Raw genomic sequence first — 18,814 nt, 5'->3', positions numbered from 1 at the left:
AATAATAATAATAGTAAAACAATTAAAGTGACTGTTATGTCTGTTTGACAGATTGTCAAATATGACAAGCTGTTGGCATCATGCTATTTTATAAAATACTTCTATACGTACACAAAATCTCAAGATGACATTGCTAAAAGCTTATGAGATTTTGCACTGCAAAATTTTTTCTAGGATAGGATGGATGTCTTGACCATCATTTGAGATTATGTTATGGCACAATAGCTGAAAATGTCATTAAAAGATATATTCAAGTTGAGGCAAATAGACAAACACTAATCTTGATCAGTTCTAAAATTCAAAGTATATATGCTATTATTTATCACATATAACAGACTACATAGTATTTTTTTCACATTGTCACTTATGGTATACTATTATTAAAGGCCACAATTAAAATTAATATGAACAGAAGCCAACACAGAGGCCGATGGGAGGAGATGGGCAGGGACAAATTGGATAAATAAAATAAATAAATAAAATGATTTTAGTAAATATCTCTATGGCAAAAGGAACACCTCAATTTTTCCCAATTCTATCTTAGCAGGAATGAGGAACCTGTGCCCCTCCAAATTTTACTACTATTACAACTCTCAGTATCCCTTACCATTGGACATTTATTGTGGGAAGTTGAGACTATAGTTCAGCAGCATCTGGAGATAGATTCCCAATCTGGTCTAAAATACTTATTAAGTTAATTTTAAACTTAAGGAGAAAAAAATCATTCAAAAATTATTAGACAGTCAAGTTGCAACTGCTTAAAAGTTTTGCTTCAGATCCTCCCAAAATAAGGTGTCATTTAAGGCATGTTTTTGAACATAAAGGGCATAACATGTGCATGTGATATACATATAAAGGAACCATGTTACAGGTGAATCTGCAATCCTGAGCTTTTCTAACAGACACGCTACTCTACTTTTTGTCACTTGGTGCTATGAGAGCAGTCTGGAAGCAATCTTCTTAGCAGCTGCTCTCATCAACAAATAGTTTATTGTAAGAAAGTGGCTAGGTCAAAGGCTAAACATCATAAGCTGAAAACATACATTATGAAATAGTAACACTGCTCATGCATAAGACAGTATTTCATATGTTACATATTCATAGAAGAAATGCTTAAAACCTACTGAAATATGTTACCTTGTATTTACTGGAAAAATACTTTAACTGTGATTCATTTCTTTTCAACATTCTAATTGTCACGAGGTAATCACAATAAAATAGCACAGCACCAATGTCTTATGTTTGAAAAGAAACTTTGATTTTGGATTTTAGTAGTTAACAGTTTCAGCTGACTTTCAGTTACGAAGATTGCAGACTTACCACCCTACAAGATCAAGACTGCCACAACCATTTCAGCCAAACAAAATAGCATTTCACAGTACAGTAAAAACCTGATATAACAGACCTCCCATTTACAGGGCTGCAACTAGGGGGGGGGGGCAAGCGGGGCATGTGCCCCGGGTGCCACGCTGGGGGGCCGCCAAAATGAGCGCTGGGAGATCGCCAAAATGGGCACGGAATCCATGTTTGCCCTGGGTGACAAAGACCCTAGTTGCGGCCCTGCCCATTTAGCAGACTTTAGATACAATGGGTAAAATTTCCACCTGGACATCTCAACAAAGCAACAGATAACTTAGTTGGTTTCAAAGCATTCTGGGCAAGGCACTTAAATTAAATTTACATTCAGTTCAAATTATTCGTGTCAGTTTACAGGTAGCCCTCGCTTAACGTCCATTTGTTCAGCGACCGTTCAAAGTTATGACAGCACTGAACAAAGGGACATATATCTGGTCCTCAAAGTTCCGGCCATTGCAGCCCCCGTGGTCATGTGAACAAAATTCGGGCCCACCCACATTTACGACAGGCAGAACGATCTTGTATAAATGGAGCTCTCCACTCAGTGGTGTGCTGACAAATGTATAATTGGCTCTGTTGGCTCCATTGCTGCCACTGTGCTACACTGCTAGTTGCCAAACAGCTGATTGGTGCACTAGGCATCACAGCTCAGCTTTGCTCTCAACTGGCTCGCAAAATTCCAGAAAATTTAACAATCAGCTCTTGAGAGCTGGTATGAGCTGGCTACAGCACACCAGTGTCCACCCCAATGTGGGGGGGGGGGCAGACTTTTGCCCTGAAAATGCTGATTATTGCAAACAAGAACTTCAGAGAAAAAAAGAATTTAAAAAAAAATCAGCAAAAAACTGAGGCCTATCAACTGATTTTTTTTCCAAAATAAAACTGATTTTTTTCCCAAAATAAAAAGCAGCCAAATTAAGCACACTTGCTTAAAACAATTTAAACAACTAGTATGCCTTTGAATTAATATGGAAAATTATGGCTCTTAACAACAGAGAACATGGCCTTTAAGAGAGAGTAAGACGACTTCTAATGCATAATACTCTTGAGTATACAAAAGACTGAGTGTTTAACATAATGGAAGTATTCATGAAGACATGGCCTTGTCTCCCTGCCCTGAAGAACGAACTTCCATATTTTTATGTAACCTGTCTTTTAACCAACTTCAACTTCCTTGAAAAGGCAGACCAAAACTCAAAATTCTGCAAGAAAAAAAAATGAAGCCATCATGAACTGCAAAAAGTCTGTGAAGCATATGTATACAGGTAGCCCTCGTTCAGTGACCACTCATTCAGCGACCATTCGAAGCTACAATGGTGCTGAATGAGGGGACTTAGGACCGTTCCTCATAGTTGCAGCCATCGTAGCATCCCTACAGTCACTTGATTGTGATTCAGGCACCTGGCAACCAGTTCACAATTACGACGGTTGCGGCATCCCACGGTCACATGATTGCCATTTGCAACCTTCACTGCCAGCTTCCAACAAGCAAAGTCATTGGGGAAGCCAGCAGGAGGTCGCAAATGGTGATCACGTGACTGCATGGGATTTGCCTAACAAGAGCAACTGGGACTGCTGCAATTGTTGTTGTAAGTTGGCGTGGTTACATTATGTTGCACTTTATGTCTGTGTTGTTTAGCGACAGAGTTGCTAGTCCCAATTACTGAAGTTAAGTGAGAAGTACCTGTATTTAGGTAAAACTATCAATCTTATTTTAAATTTATGTGTTAGCTTTATACAGAGGATGGGGTCACACAACATGCTATACTAAAAAAAAAAAGTTTAATTAATTCTTGCAAGCTGCCATTTTATCCTCTTGTTTAATTTGCTCACTTTAACCAAAAGTTGTGATTGTGACAGCCTATGATTCATCCTCAAATGAGGAAGAACAAAATGAGGCACTTAGTAGAGCAGATAGACATGCTCCACTGCTCCTGACAATATGCCCTAAAACTCCAATTTTGAACAACAGACCATTCATCCATCCCACAGGAATGCTACCACAAATTCTCCTCACAAATGCTGCTCTTTGTGTGTACCTTGTGCTTGGCTTCAATGGGAAACATCTCTTCACAAACCTTGATCATTGCCTGGAAATAACAATTGCATTGTTCTTGAACTTAAATGCTGGTAAGTACTCTTTGTAACTGGCAATTGTAATTGGATTTAAAAAAGAGATTATGGCTTTAAAAAATTCATTGTTGCTATTGTTTTGCAACCTTGATATGCTAGTGTCAGCTATAGTCTGAAGGATCATGACAGTGGTTTGGTTTGCATGTTACTCAAATCCCACACTTTCTAGAAGCAAGGGTTTTTAACCTACATTGGGTACAAGTTTTAGTTTCTGGGGCCCCCAAATGACTTAGAAGACAAAACAAGCCATAAAACTTGGATAAAATGCAATACAATGAGGTATAATTTGGTACTGCGTGTCCTATCACCAGCCAAACTGTTGTGAATATGCCTGTTTGCCAGACATAAAAAATACTACAGACTGCTGGTCAGACATGGAATACACATGCCCATGAGGAAGAAATGCTATTTGTCAGATACTCCAATCCTTCTCTTGGCTAGAGCAAAGAAAAAGACTGATCCTTTTTAAAACTGGAGGCAGAATTCCAAAAAACCTCTCTCCCTCTGTGTGAGTGTATGTAAAAGAAACTGGTAAGGAATGGACTTCCACCTCCTCAACAGCCTCGGAAAAAAGCTGGGGCAACTAGGAACCCTGAAGCAGAGAATCATTTTGCTTCAGGAAGTCTTCCATTTCTGTAGAAATAGATCAACTCTCTAGCCACAAAGAGTATGTTTGCTTTGATTTGCTTTCTGTGTTGTGCTAAATCTAATTTTTTATATTGCACTGTATTAGAGATAGAGATAGAGAGATAGGTATTAAGAATCTTCAGATGAGTTGAGCTGTACAGTTTGGAAACTTTTCTCAGTAACTTTCCAAACATTCTAAGAAATCTGTAGTATTTTATTTTCATATGGAATTTTCCTTTTAAATGGACAGCTGTATCACTGATCTGAAAAGCTCTATAATTTCTTTACCAACGTTTATGATTTGTATTTTAATATTTAAAGTTTATATTTTGTTCTTTTTAAATAAAATTTGATTTTGTTCATCTCTAGTGACATTGGTCTACCTCCCCATGAGAAGAAGGGTTGAATTATGTGCCATGCAATACACACTAAACTGCAGTTATATGGCTTTTCATGGGCAGCCATCACTCTAATGGGCTATGAACATGCACTAGCTAATCTCAAACAATGGGCCATCGATTTGAAGCTGCAATCAGATTTATCAGTCCTACCTAAAAACATTTTTTGGGCCATTCTGTACACCTTCACCAACCAGCCAGATCTTAGCTACATAAGTATAATGAAATTTAGAAGGGTTTTATCCTTGGCTAGATTCAATACCCTTCCAACTGCTGTTATTGAAGGAAGATACTGAAATATCCCTTTTGAACAAAGACTGTGTCCATGGGGTAGAGGAATAATTGAAACAACTGAACACATGATTTTGTGTTATCCTAAGTAGATGCTTGCCAGGCAATTTTATTGTAAACCACCCAGAGCCGGTTTACAAGTCTTTGAGTGAGATGGGCAGTGACTAAATTTAAAATATAAACAAACAAACATCTCCATTCTTTACTAAACATCCTGGTCATTCTGATTTATTTTAAGTTGTTACTACCAGATCAACCTGATCTTATTCTGTTGACCACAGCTAAGTACTGTTCTATAGTTTGTGTAGTACACCATAGTATCTCTTCTAATTTTTCTTAGACTTTTTAGAATTTTAAGTGTTTCTCCCTTTTATTCTAATTAGCCGTGATTCTTTTGTTTCATTTGCTGGTCTATGACTGAATAAAAATTGATTAGATTTGAAGGGTTGAATCATGTATTAACATGCCTGTGTTATGTGGCAAGGTGGTTGTCACTATTAAAATTATTTCATATTGCATGTTTACCTTCTAAGCACAAATGGGCAGCAAAGGATATGAAACCATTCTCTCTCTCACATGCCAGGTTGTGGAAGGGCACTAGGTAAAGTGCCTCCGGAAGACAGGTGATAATAGTAGAAACTACAAACCACCACTCTAAAGCGGAAGATGGGACTAGGGTGTGAACACCCAGATGCCTTTTCAGAGTGGAGGATTAGAACTCCAATTTCCTGCAGACTCAGCCATTCAACTACACATTTTTGTTAGCATGAAAATTCCCTAACACCATGTAGCATGGTGTGCAGTTTCATTTGATTTAAAACATCTTATAAAATTCTTGAGCTACTTCAGATTTTCAAACCTGTAAATGCAATATCTGAATAAATACTATTCTTTAAAAAAATCATTAATATTAAAACTAACACCCGACTGTAGAGATTATTCATTTTAAACACTCATATACAACATAGAATTATGCTCTAAGGCAGCTTAGAAGTGCCATCTTGTGGTAATTTTTTTCAATGAACAAAATAACTCTCTGAAAATCAGAATTTTTGTAAGCATATGAAATGTTAAAACTCCAGTCATACATTTTATAAATTTCCAACATTACCATAAACAAAAAATATGTAAATCTAATAAAAAAAAATTTTTAAGGTACAGTCTTATTAGTTTCTTGCACAAGGAATAAAGTAACGTTGCATCTTTCAGACAAGTTTTGGCACAGGTTTTTACAGAGTTCAATCCATTTCAGCTGACCCAAAGTCAATTTAATGATACTAGTTCATGAAAATTTGTGTCACAACAAAATTTTAATTTTTAAACCTCCCATAATAATCATAATTTTAAAAAATTAATTTCTGTTTATTAAAACAAACAACGGCTTCTGCGGCTCATAAAAGTCTTCTACCAAATAGTTCTTTCAAGCACAATTTTATTAATTATTATGTTTATAAAAAATGGGGAAATGGATGTTGGAATTTTAAGAAATATAGATGCTGACAGAAAAGTAGTGGTTAGTATAAGTAGTGAATAGATTTGCTGCAAGGAATGACTGTCAAAAGAAGCAAAATGGCTGTGTATAAAACTATATTTTTGTTCATTTTGTTACATGGAATTGAGAACTAGTTTTATCAGGAGAAACATAAAAGCTATTTAAAATTTAATCCATGTTTAGCCTGATCGTTTAAATATATTTTGGAGATCAATTCTATTTTTTCTTGTATTTTTAGACTGTGTGCCATTAGGCAGGCAGGCCCCTGTTTTAAGTTTAAATTTTAGCCTCTCTCAGGGGCTGACTCCACACCCTAGTTGCTAGGGAACAGGAAGCCCAGTAGGTAGCCCAAGCCAGAAAAACACTCAGAAACCTCACCAAACACACAGATAAATCTTCTTTAAAAATCTCACACTTAACTCAACAAGGACTATGAAGAGCCCCAAAGGGATCTCTGCACATTAGGGGAGTGAGTGTCAAAAAGGAAGATGTCATTCAATGTGGGCAAATGTAAAGTGAGGCACATTGTTGCCAAAAATCCTAATTACTCATAGAAACTAATGGTATCAGAGCTAGCACTGACTGATGAAGAAAGCAATCTTAGAATAATGGTAAAAAGTTCAATGAAAGTGTTGACACAGTGCGCACCCATTGTAAAAAAAAAAAAAAAAAGCCAACAGCATATTAGGGGCAATGAGAAATGGTATTGAAAGTAGAAGTGCCAATATCATAATGCCCTTACATAAATCAATGGTGCAACTGCATCAGGAATATGGCATACAGTTCTGGTTGCTGCACCACAAAAAACGTATAGTGAAGCTACAGAAGTTCAGAGGATGATTAAAGGGTGGAACAGTTTCTTTATGAGGAAAGGTTGTAACATCTGGGGCTTTTTTGTCTAGAAAGGAGGCAAATAAGGGGGCACGACTGAGGTGTACAAAATTATGCATGGTGTGGATGAAGTGGACAAGGAGAAGCTATTTTCTCCTCTCCAAAATACTAGAACCAGAGGTCACCCAATGAACTTGAATACTGGAAGACTCAGGAAAGACAAAAGAGCTTCCCCCCCCCCCCACAACGCATAATGTGGAATTTGCTATCACAAGATGTGGAGCTGGCTACCAGCTTGACTGGCTTCCAAAAAAGGGTTGGACCAATTCATGGAAGTGATGGGGATCAATGGCTATTAGCCCTGACAACTGCCTCTGAAGGCCATCTGCTGAGAGACAGTGGGCTTCCTTGTGCAGTTGGTTGGCCACTATGAGGAAAGACTCTGGACTAGGTGGGCCAGGGGTCCAATCCAGCAGGGCACTGCTTATCTTATTTATTTCAACCAACACCTACCTTATCAGATGAGAGCAGATAAATAGGAGTTAATGAAGGAATAGTACTTAATTCACAGCTCAACCCCAGTAGCTTCAGAATTTCAACAAGTACATCATATCTTCTGGCATTGCTTATTTTGAGCACATTGAAGTCATCCTTAGGTCGACATAAACTTTTGAAATTTACTTCCAAATGTGCCTATAAAGGCAAGGCAGAAAAATTATCCTTAATATTGATTGCACACCTTTTTAAAACAAGGTTCAATAACCATCTATAGGGTCAAATAACTGTATTATATAATCATACATTTTTCTTATTTATTGTGTCACTTGTTAATAAATAACCAAATATTAAATTTACCTCATACATGTAAATTTAAGTCCATCCGTAATAAGCTGACCCTCAAATTTTTAACCAAAATACCATGAAAAATCCATAATCCACAGATAAGCTGACCCTCAATTTTCATGGAATTCTGGTTAAAAATTTGAGGGTCAGCTTATCTGCGAATGGGCTTATACACAAGTATATGCGGGATATACATACAGTATACTTTTAAAAAGTATTAATGTATACACTCGTGGATAAGGCTAACCCAAATTTGGGGATGTATTCTGGCACCTAAAAATCTCAATTTATCCATGAGTATATACAATAACTAATTAAAACTATTAATAAAACATTAATTATTGATAAAATTGTATCTAATTATTAAGGCAATACAGAAGACAACAACAGTATTCTTATGAGAAGGAATACTATCACAGTCAGTTTTCTGTTAAAATTCTTAATTCTGTTTCCTCAATTTGTCTAGAATTCATTTAAAACATTACAGGTGGTCCTAATTATTCATGGGGTTCCATTCCAGTATAGAACAAGAAAGAACAAAATTGCGAATAATGAGAACTCGAGTCTATGAGAATTGTGGGGATAGGTTCCAGAGTCTATGGCATCCTCTTCCTCCCAAAGCAGTCATCTGCATTTGCTCCTCTTTGGCCTCCCAGATGAAGGAGATATTGCATATTGATTTCTTTTGTGCTGGCTAATGTCTGCAATAATATATTTAACTAGCTAGGTCAGCCCAGTTGTGGGGCTCCAAATGGATTCCTAGCAGCAGTTGGCCTTATTCAGAGCAAGCTGCTTGGCTGGTGAAAGAGTAAGTCACCCTGTTTGTACCATGTGGCTCACACTGGTTTCTTCACTGCATGTACAACCTAAACCTAACCTCAAACCAAGTAGTTTACAAAAGCACACAAGTCTATCTACCATTCTGTGCATGGATAAAGTAAGAAAAAACAAGGGTCAAGCTACAGATACATAAAAACCTTTAAATTTATATGGAGTTCTGGTTTCTATTTATTAATCATGTCACATGAGACTGGGGATAGTGAAGGCCACCTGTGTATAAAGTTCACTTAATCTAAATTATGGTACTGAAATACCATTGTCTTTTTATCAGCTGAAAGAAAAATCCTACCACAAAAGAGTAAATGGGAATTTTGCAGTATAGCAGACTTCCACTTACCTTAAAATTACTTAAAAATTCCCAAGAACTATATATACAATAAAGCTTTTTGACCTCTCCTTTCTCATTACAATCTATTTCAACTCCCAAACTGCTACCATGAGTTAAAGGACTCTTCAGAATAACAACATGCAAGGTGCATAAAGACCCACAGCCAGTCAGGATGGGACCAATGACATATCCCTCAAGTCTTTTGAAATGTTGAAGTGCTTTCTGTTTATACAAAAGGTACTTTGAATCCAAAACATCACTCACCAGTTTTCTAATATATGTAAGCAACTTGCATAGGCTGCTACCCAAAGTTGTGCATTTTTCATAAAAATTAATTTGTTTACCATTTACCACTGTTCTGCAAATAGCATTATTTAAGAAAATATTTGAAAAATAACAAAATAGAACTTTATACTATACCTGAGAAAGAATTGCTTCTCCTCCATTATTTCCATGTGATAGATGAACAATCATCACATCTTTATCTGGACTGTCAAAATAACCAAGTGGCTTCACGGGGTTGAGTTCTTCTGAAATGTCCACCTCAAAACTTCTTCCACTAGCTAGAACATCTAATTTAATCTCATTCTTCTTATCTTTTGAAAATATTAAGGTTTGTATTGTATCCATTATTTCATTCTTACTCTTTATCTGTACACCACCAAATGTGAAAGAGGCAGAAAGTCCCAAAATCTTTCCACCTTTTGACATGAAAGCTAAAAATTGTTTGGACACAGCATCTGAAATGAGTTCTGATACAGCTATAATCAGAAGCAATGCATTATCAACCCAAGGAACAGTCAAAACTTGTTTTTCTAACAACTGGTAGATGGTGTAAGCATTAATATCAACACAATCCATTATGACTGATTTTATTTCTTCAAATTTCACTTTTTTAGAATCAGAACCGAGATAAATTAAAATATTAGGAGGTTTCCCAGTCAGGTTTACTCTTTGCATATTTCCTGTTATACAGTCACCACTAACTTCTTCTACACTGCCACTATAATCATCAGGAAGATCTGGGATGTTTTCTGCAGAGGCAAATTTAACTGACTCAATTGTACTGTTCTCCAATTCCAAACATTCATGGCAGCTAGAAAGATGTAAGTGATGATGTTCTGAAGTATCTCCTTCCTTTTCAGATAATTGCTCAAGTTCTTCATGATGTTTGTTTATTTTCTGCAATCTGCATTTCTCTTGGTGCTTTTCCTGATCACCACTTCCTGCGCAATCAGCAGCTTCCACCTGAGATTTATCAGTATTTTCAAAAAATGAGTCTTGTGACAGTTCACCAGTCTGTATTTGACCAGCATTCTCCTCCTCTTTGGTACTTGGAGCCAATTTTAATTCTTCCAATGCTGATTTCATCAGGTCCACAGCTAATACATGTTACAGTAAGTTATTAAACAAAATACATAAAAATAGCAGCACTAAATAATTCTGCCTTTAATAAACTTAAACTGATTACCCAATCCTAAAACACATTGTACAGTCTTGAGTGCATTTTACTTCCAGCATGTTTGTAATGCAACTTAGTATTACATTTCTGCAAATATGTAATTTAGTTAACCTTCCTCTCCCTTGAATAATGAATTAATTAATTTCTATAGCTGCCCATCTCAACAAGTGACTCTGGGCCACTTACAAGTGACTCTGGGCAGCTTGAATTATGCACAGATAAGGATGTACTATATTCATCAATTTATGAATGGGACACACTGAAACTATGAATATACTGTTCAGGGGAAGTGTTTCTAGAAATCAATCTTCTAAACTTGAAGTGGTTCAACATAGACCAGGAGTGGTCTAGTCCCAAAGCAGGCCTGTTCTATTCAGAATACCACGTTCTGAACACATTGGACCTCTTCTGGTTTGGAAGATTTAATTCTGGAAACTATTGAACTACTCCCAGAACAAGATGATTCAGAAGGATGTTTAGCGTGGTCCTAAGAGAGATGGAATGTTCTTGAGTTCTATAGAATTTTCTGTTCCTGGTAAATTTGGCTAATCTCTAGGCACAGATAAACTGTTCCATGAAATTATGCTACTGATGGCTAGACATATAGACTGGGGTAACATACTGCTTTCTATCCCATAATAGTGTTTAATTGACTGATTTATATTGTATCTTTCCTCTGGGAGGTCAAGATACATTTAGCACCCCTTCAATTTTTTTCCCACAACAACCATATGAAATATGTTAACTGAGAGAGAGCAATTGGCCCAAAGTCACTCACTGAGCTCCTATCACTGTGTACAGACTTGAACCTGGGTTTTCCCAGGCTCAAATCCAAAACTTGAACCACACCACCACACTGGCTGGTTTTTTTAGTTTTGACTTATGTTTTGTGGACTCAGCAAATTGAGGACAAACCACTTCAAGTCTGACAACTATAAATATCCCACTCTCAAAACAAACAAACAAACAAACAAATCATGACTAGGTGAGGTAAAGGAGTACTCAGAAGGACAGGGAAAGAAACAAGGGGTTCCAGGCCAGAGTTAATTACTTAAGAGTTAGGGAGTATGACAGCTGCAAAGAGATTTGATTTCACTAACACGCCTGCTTCTTCTCAGCAGTATTACCAACTAACACTATAGTAGAAGCGTCCCTGCATTAGGTGTGGAAGGACCCATTTGGGGGAAGAGTTTCTTTCCCAGCACAGACTGAGGAGGTTATGGCACTGGCTCATCAATCGATTAACATACTCCCCTCCATTAAAAACCTATAAATTGAAAATAAGGATCATATGCAACTATCCCCACCCAGGTCTGTCCACAGGTGGTATAACTCAAGAGAAATGGGCAAACCACCCACCCATACTAAAGTAGGTATACTGCAGCCCAAGGACAATGTAGTAAAGGAGAAGTTCAACCCATTCAATCACTGCAAAGCGTAAGTCAACAGGAGCAAGGAAACCAAGCATATTTTGACTTTGGGATTAGGTATCATCCAAGTATACTTCCTGAAGCTGGCAGGAGGAGGCATTCTGAGCCACCAACTGGCAAGACACTTTTTATTCAGCAGTGCTTCTTGTCCAAGAAGCATTGCACAGCCCTAATATATATTATGCTGTATCTGCTTCTAAAAAAAATCCAAATTCCACACTCAGAATTCAGTGAAAAGTTAATCCCCGTTATTTCAGTGGTACTTTTCTCAGGACTCAAGTTGAGGATAATGTATTAGTCATAGCAAAGTTCCACTGAAGCTTATACGGTATCACATACTCCTGAGCAGTAATTGTCAAGACTGGGCCATAAATGCATAACCACATACATGTGATTAATATTAGTTATAATGATTTATAATTCAGTATTACACAAATGGCATTTTTATCCTTCCTTTCCATGCCTACTCCAAATTTGTTTGGAGGAGGGGGGGAATAGAAAAATCTGAAGAAAGATACCATTCAGTAGACTTCTAATTGACAGGCATCAGAGCAGGATGATTTTGCACAGGATGCTGAAGCTCTGAATTTGAGAATAGTTTATATTCCATTAAGAAATTTTGGTTGGGGGTAAATGAAATGGGTGATACTTACAGACAATTTTTTGAGGCACCATCCCATTATCCATTTGGAGTCTGTTTTCCAAGAATGCTATCCCAAGGCTACTAAAATTATCTATACTGGCTTCAGCAAATAATATGTAGGGCTTCCCAGTTTTAAAGGCCAAAGGAGAACAAAAATCTGACCACCTCACAATCTGAAGAAAGATACACAGTATAATTTTCACATTAACGTCTATACAGTTAGAATACTGAAAGCATTATAAAATTAAACTGGCATTCCTACCATTAACAGTGTACAGTTGCAATTTTTAAATTCAGTTAAAAGAGATTAAATGCATCTACCAAGCCATCTTCCAAATTACATCCATGGAAAACTAATGGGAAGAATAATAAATTCCAATTAATATTGATCATGGTAAATGAGAAAATAGAGAAGAAAAAAAGAAAAACAGAATCAGGCGTTAACAGACCTCTACATTTCCTGTGGAAGCTCAACTCAACTTACATAAAAGTTATGTAAAAAAAACAGTATCGAGCTGTTATAAGGTTCCTAGATATTTCTGGGGAGAAAGAACTGGGGAATAATTATAATTTGGACACATTATCTTCCCTGTTAAGAATTGGCTTTTAAAAACAAAAGTCAGTACTTCAAATTACTTTAAAGACTTATTAGCAAAAGTATCTTAAAGAAAACTCACCTTTTTTGCTGAGCAAGTTACAGCTTGTGAACTACTTGCTTGAATGAAAATACCTTCAGTTACAAATGTAATATGTTCAGCTTCAAATACTTGTTCCAAATAACTAAAAGGTGAAACAGTAAGTAATGTCCATTTGTTTAAGTCATCAAGGGACTGAAAAGAAAAAAAAAATCTTGCAAAAAGTGTTGGCTTAAATCAGCTATATAATTTTATAAAAATGCAACAAGTGCCATATATACTTTTCGAACTCTGGACCCTGTCCTATTCTTGATATATCTATTCATGAAGACATCTTTTATAGCAATTTAAGTGCTGACCTTAAGAAAGGTGAATCTATTTTAATTCTAATTTTAATCAAGAATAAATTCTGTAGACACAGAAAAATATTAGAGTTGTACCCATTAAGAATGGTCAGTATTTAAATATACCAGATAGAAGTCTCCAGCTTTGCCATTACCAAATAAGAGTGAGAAATAGTTTAATATTAATAGTACTAATAAATATAGTATTGGGATAGATTAGCCATCTCTGTAATTACACTTCCAACTACAAACCATTCCTAGGATATTTACTTAGAAATAAAGACTGCAACACTTGGTTACAGACAAAAACTTATCTAGTAAGGAGTAAACCCAATTAATCACAGTGTGATTTACTTCTGAACATTATACAACTGCTTCAGAGATGCGTATCAGACATGCCCTTAAAAACATTACAAGTCTCCCATTTCTTATTCTTCTAAGAATTTTATCACATGACAATACAATTTATTTTAAAGCTAAAAGAGATATTTTAAGCAGCAGTTCAGAAAAAACTACCTGGTGAGTGATCCTTCATCCCAAAATAAGGCAAAGAATTAACTAACACCTTAAAGAATTTAAAGAATATAAACTTAACAGCAAAAAGCTGGATAAGAATTTAACTTCAGAAAGTTTTAAATGGACTAAGGGTTCAGATAAATTTGAAATACAGTATTAAAACTTTTGCTAGTTTTGAAATAATAATAAAAAAATAAAATAGTACTTTCGTGGGAACATAAATGGTTTAGTCTTTTAGAGAAAAGATGACTGGTTGACTTCTCAAAACAAAGGAAATAAAGGAAAGTTGAGACAGATCATGTGATCATAGAAATATGCAACACCAGACAAAGATTCCAGGCAAGAAAAAGAAAGAAAAACAAAAAAGCCTATCTTTTACTTTTGCACTTGATGAACAGCAGTGAAACATACGGAAATGACAGATAAAGGTATTGCACTCAAGACATTTCGAAGTATTTTTGAAGAAATGGGAAAGAAGTTTGCAGCTACATGACAGCAACATTATCCACTCATGCAAATGCATTATTCAAAAGAGATCTTAAAGAAAAAATGAAAGATATGAAGGAAAACAATTTAGAAGAATCTACAGGATGACAGAACGAAAACAAATTATAGCTTATGCAGAACTACTGGAAAATAAAAGAGAAGTTGTGGACTATAAAACAGAGATGAAAACTAGAGAGGAAATATTAAGCCAAAAGATGAAAAACAACCTGGGTAATGTCCTATTACTGGACTTACAGAAGAGGGCTGTCAATGTTTTAGAAAAAAAATTGAGATGGGAAAAAGATTTGAACAGAGATTAATTGCTATGACAGCATCCTAATGTTAAATTAGGATTAAGAATGTCAGCATATTGAGCAAAAGAAAAGAATATAAAGTTGACTTGTTTGATCAGGGTTAAAATAAAAAATATTTCTATAAAATTCTGGAAACCCTTTATGTACTTTTTGCTGACATTGGACAGAAATGTTAATGATTTTTGGATTTATGGATGGACAAGGGTTGGAATATGGGAAGAAGTGATTTATGTAATGTGATGTTAAAGGGGGTGAAGAGATACCAAGTTTGCTTATATCTGCTGTAAAGATCAGAAGTAACTTCTTTAATTATTCTTTCTTTCCTTTCCTTTTTTCCTCTTTCTGCATTTTTTTTTCTCTATTCTTTCTTTTCTTTTAGATTTTAGTTTGTATTATTTCTTATTATTGTTAAAATATTTAATAAAAAGTATTACAATTGAAAGGTAGCCAGCATGCGTACTAGTTAAGATGCTGGATCACAAATGGGAAGATCTAGGTTCTAGTCCTCCATTAACATGAATGGAGTGACCTTGGGCCAGTCACTCCCTTTCAGCCCTAATCAGTGTCAGGCTCAGAGACAAGTTGGCTGATTTAAAAAAAACAAACACCTTGTTACACCATGCCTCGATAGCTTTGCTTTAAGAATTAGCTGAGTGCAATGATCTTGCAACCATGTGAAACTAACACTAAGAAGACAATACAACTGAAGACAGAAAAAAATTACATGGGCATGAGAAAAAAAAAACATTTAAAATAGTAATAGGAATTTCTAACCCCCTAGGTTTTGATTTAACCTTTTTCTCAATCTACATATATTAAAGATGGTAACCTTAATATATTCCTGAATTCTTCGTATCTGCTTTTTACAGATATTAAACTTTAGGTCACTTGGTTATAACCCTCAAAACTTACATAATTTATCAGACAGAGTTAATCTAATACTTTGGTTTTAAACATGTCCAGTTTAATGTTTGGCTTTTAGCTATATTATAATTGATATATTCAATCACAAAATTTTGTTTTATTGGGCTAATTTCATGATTACTGCCATCATTGTTACTATAAGTCTTCTATATTACTCCTATGTAGCAGGAATAATATTGGCCAAGTTTTGAATTTATTTTCTATATAGTTCAGCAAAAACAGAAGGCATAACAGGAAATGGACTGTAATATTTGAAAAATTTATGTCACCTGTGCAACCTTTAACTTACCATTGATAAAGAAGCTGCAGTTTCTGTCAAACATGAGATTTCTGGGTTTATATTATATTTTTGTGGAAAATACAGATATAGAACCAAGTTGTAATTCAGTGCATGAATCTTCAGGAGTGACTGTTAAGTTGTAATTGTGCTTAATAACATTCCAATTTGTTACATATTTCAAATGTATACTTGTACATGTTTAGTTATATAATGTTGTTTTTGGGAAATCAGCATACTTAATTATTACTTATAAGTTTCTAAGATAGGCCAGGCTAGCACTATCCCATCTTATGGGCAGGACAGGGATATTATATAATTGTAGTCTTGCTGAATTTTGTTTGCTATGTATTGTTTACAGATGTTCAAGATGCAGAGTGTTTCCCCATGATGAGGAAAATATGTTTGGAAAACTAGCTCAGTGTTCTGTTCAACACCTACTGTAGTCTTCCCAGATGGACTGCACTTTTCTTTCCATATTCCACAAGCAATAAAAAGTTGGCTGCCAATTATGGGAATTGGAGAACACTTCTGGTTGATCAGGTTGGAAAGGCTAATCTTTCATCCTATCAGAAATATCATGGTGAGTTCACACTTGGCACATTTAACACATAGACATTCTGCACTAACACATAAATAAAGCACACATGTACACAATCATACATTTACCACTGCATGCATTTATTAGGTACATGTACCAATGGGAACAGGGGAGCCTGACATCATGCTATCATGATCATCTATCATGCAATCTGTAAAACCATCTGATGTTTTCAACAGCCAAGGATTTTAAAGGTATGCCATTCCAGCCCATTACACTAAAAAAAACACACACACTGGCACTTCCTCTGTTACATCTGGTGAAACCTGCTTTTCCTGAGATTTCAGCTGATAAAAGCTTTGAAATTTTGAAATTCTGCTACCTTACTTGTTTAATAGCACATGCTCCCAAATTATGATGTATCAATGTGCAAGCTGCCTTGGTAAATTTTTAGAGCAGGAAAAGAGGCTGTAACCAGTATATTGAGCAGTTAATAAAGTAGCAGTGGCTCTTTCCAAAAATTCAGCTTCATCTGGTATTTCCTGCCTACCTCGGATCTGTCCAAGGAACAACTATTCCCCTGAGTGAAAGTTTTCAGCCTCCCTAATAAATGCAGGCGTGTGATAGCAACATTCCCCTAACCCTTGCACTTGAGACACCCACTACTCCCTTTCCACGCGGTCCAACCTACGACAGGCCCAGCCCTCCCTGGCCGAGTCTCTGCCCCTGCACATCACACCTGAGTCTCGCCAGTGAAGAAAACCTTGTCGCCCACCCTAAGGCAGATTATCTCCTCGGAGAGGCGGGGTGCCTCCTGTTTGCAAAGCGGAAGGTGGGGGGGCTGCTGATGTAACGCGAGGCGAGGACAACCGAGCCTGGAGGAAGAGCCGCAGCCGGAGGAGGAAGAGCAGAACGTAAATGAACACCTGGTTCGGTACAGCCGGTACACTGTGCGCCGAATGAGCTCAGCCGAACAAGCCCCCCAGCGCGCCCACAGGTACAGATAGCAGAGCGTGATCAGCATGACGCGAGGGGGAGGCGCCGGGGACTGCCAGCGGCCGTTCACGGCCGGATTTCCATCCCTGCATCAGAAAGCGCTCGGGGCAGCGAAGAGCGGCGGTGGAGCCGCGGCCACCGCTTTCTGATTGGTTGCCTCGCTCCTTCTCACGCGAAGACAAAGAGGGTGCTGATTGGCCAGGAATAGCAATTCCGCCCACTCTGTCGTGGGTCTTGATTTTCTACGGACGCTGCGGCGAGCCAGCCGGGAGCTTCCCGCGCCGCATCTGTTTTTCGCGCTTCTGACGCCTGCTTCGTGATTCTGCTCGAGATGGGAAAAAGTCTCCCGTTTCGAAAGAGGAGAAGTATTTAAGGAGGGAGATTTCCCTGCAGAACACTTTCCCATTTTCAGTTCATCTTACTGTATCTGCCTTAAACTTAACTGCTACGCATTAAGATTCCTTTCACATTTGCCTGCATCGAGCAAATCCTGCCCTGCGGCATATATAACTGACTGGCTCGTATTAGGGAGCTCAACCCGAGGGCACTGAATTAATGCGGCCAAGTATTCTTCCAGGAGGAACAACTGTATGTAAAGAATACTATACTCTTGTGAGAAGATACCAAAGCAATGAAAGTTACAACCCCGTAAGCAGACAAAACGTTTTTATATTTATTCGATTTATATAGCTAAATAAAGTTAGGAGAAGTCCCAATGAAGAAATGGGGGTTGATGGTTTCACGACAAGATAAAAACATAAATCTATACAAATGCCAAAGAACCAAACCATATGAATGGAAATGGTTGTGGCGCAGCCAGTTTCTAGTCTTTCCTAATGCCAGCTGTCGCCACGTGCCATTCCGTACAAATCATTTGCTTTTCTGATATCAGGAGCTTTTTCCCTGTTTCTTTCACAGCGGATTTCTCATTTATTCGAGGAACAATAACAGAAAACGGAGCTGAGTACCACTGATGACTTCGTAAAAATGTTATAAAGCTCTCTGTCCGCCCCGCCCTCCCCCCCCCACACAAAAGCGGAACATTTAACAAGTTAGAATCGCGAAATATTCAACTGATGCTATTTTCATCTAGCAGGTACTTTCATG

The 18,814-nt window shown here is 37.0% G+C and overlaps 1 protein-coding gene across 2 annotated transcripts in view; it reads right to left on the bottom strand.

Annotated features, from left to right (window-relative positions):
• Positions 1–17,829, bottom strand: part of HLCS (holocarboxylase synthetase) — an 81,066-nt gene extending 63,237 nt beyond the window's left edge. The window contains exons 1-5 of one of the 2 annotated variants that reach the window (XM_063305371.1): positions 17,451–17,829; positions 13,352–13,504; positions 12,685–12,847; positions 9,560–10,521; positions 7,642–7,821 (exon numbers count right to left, since the gene is read on the bottom strand). In XM_063305371.1, coding sequence (XP_063161441.1) covers positions 7,642–7,821; positions 9,560–10,521; positions 12,685–12,847; positions 13,352–13,504; positions 17,451–17,735 — 1,743 coding nt within the window. In that variant the 5' untranslated portion in view covers positions 17,736–17,829. Of the gene's footprint in view, positions 1–7,641; positions 7,822–9,559; positions 10,522–12,684; positions 12,848–13,351; positions 13,505–16,839; positions 16,867–17,450 lie in introns of those variants that run through there. The other variant, XM_063305372.1, reaches the window with a different exon arrangement.
• Between the last annotated feature and the right edge of the window lie 985 nt (positions 17,830–18,814).

The sequence above is a fragment of the Candoia aspera genome, chromosome 5, assembly GCF_035149785.1.
Source record: "Candoia aspera isolate rCanAsp1 chromosome 5, rCanAsp1.hap2, whole genome shotgun sequence".
In the NCBI taxonomy this organism is placed as follows: Eukaryota; Metazoa; Chordata; class Lepidosauria; order Squamata; family Boidae; genus Candoia; species Candoia aspera.
This window is presented reverse-complemented; position numbering and strand designations above follow the sequence as displayed.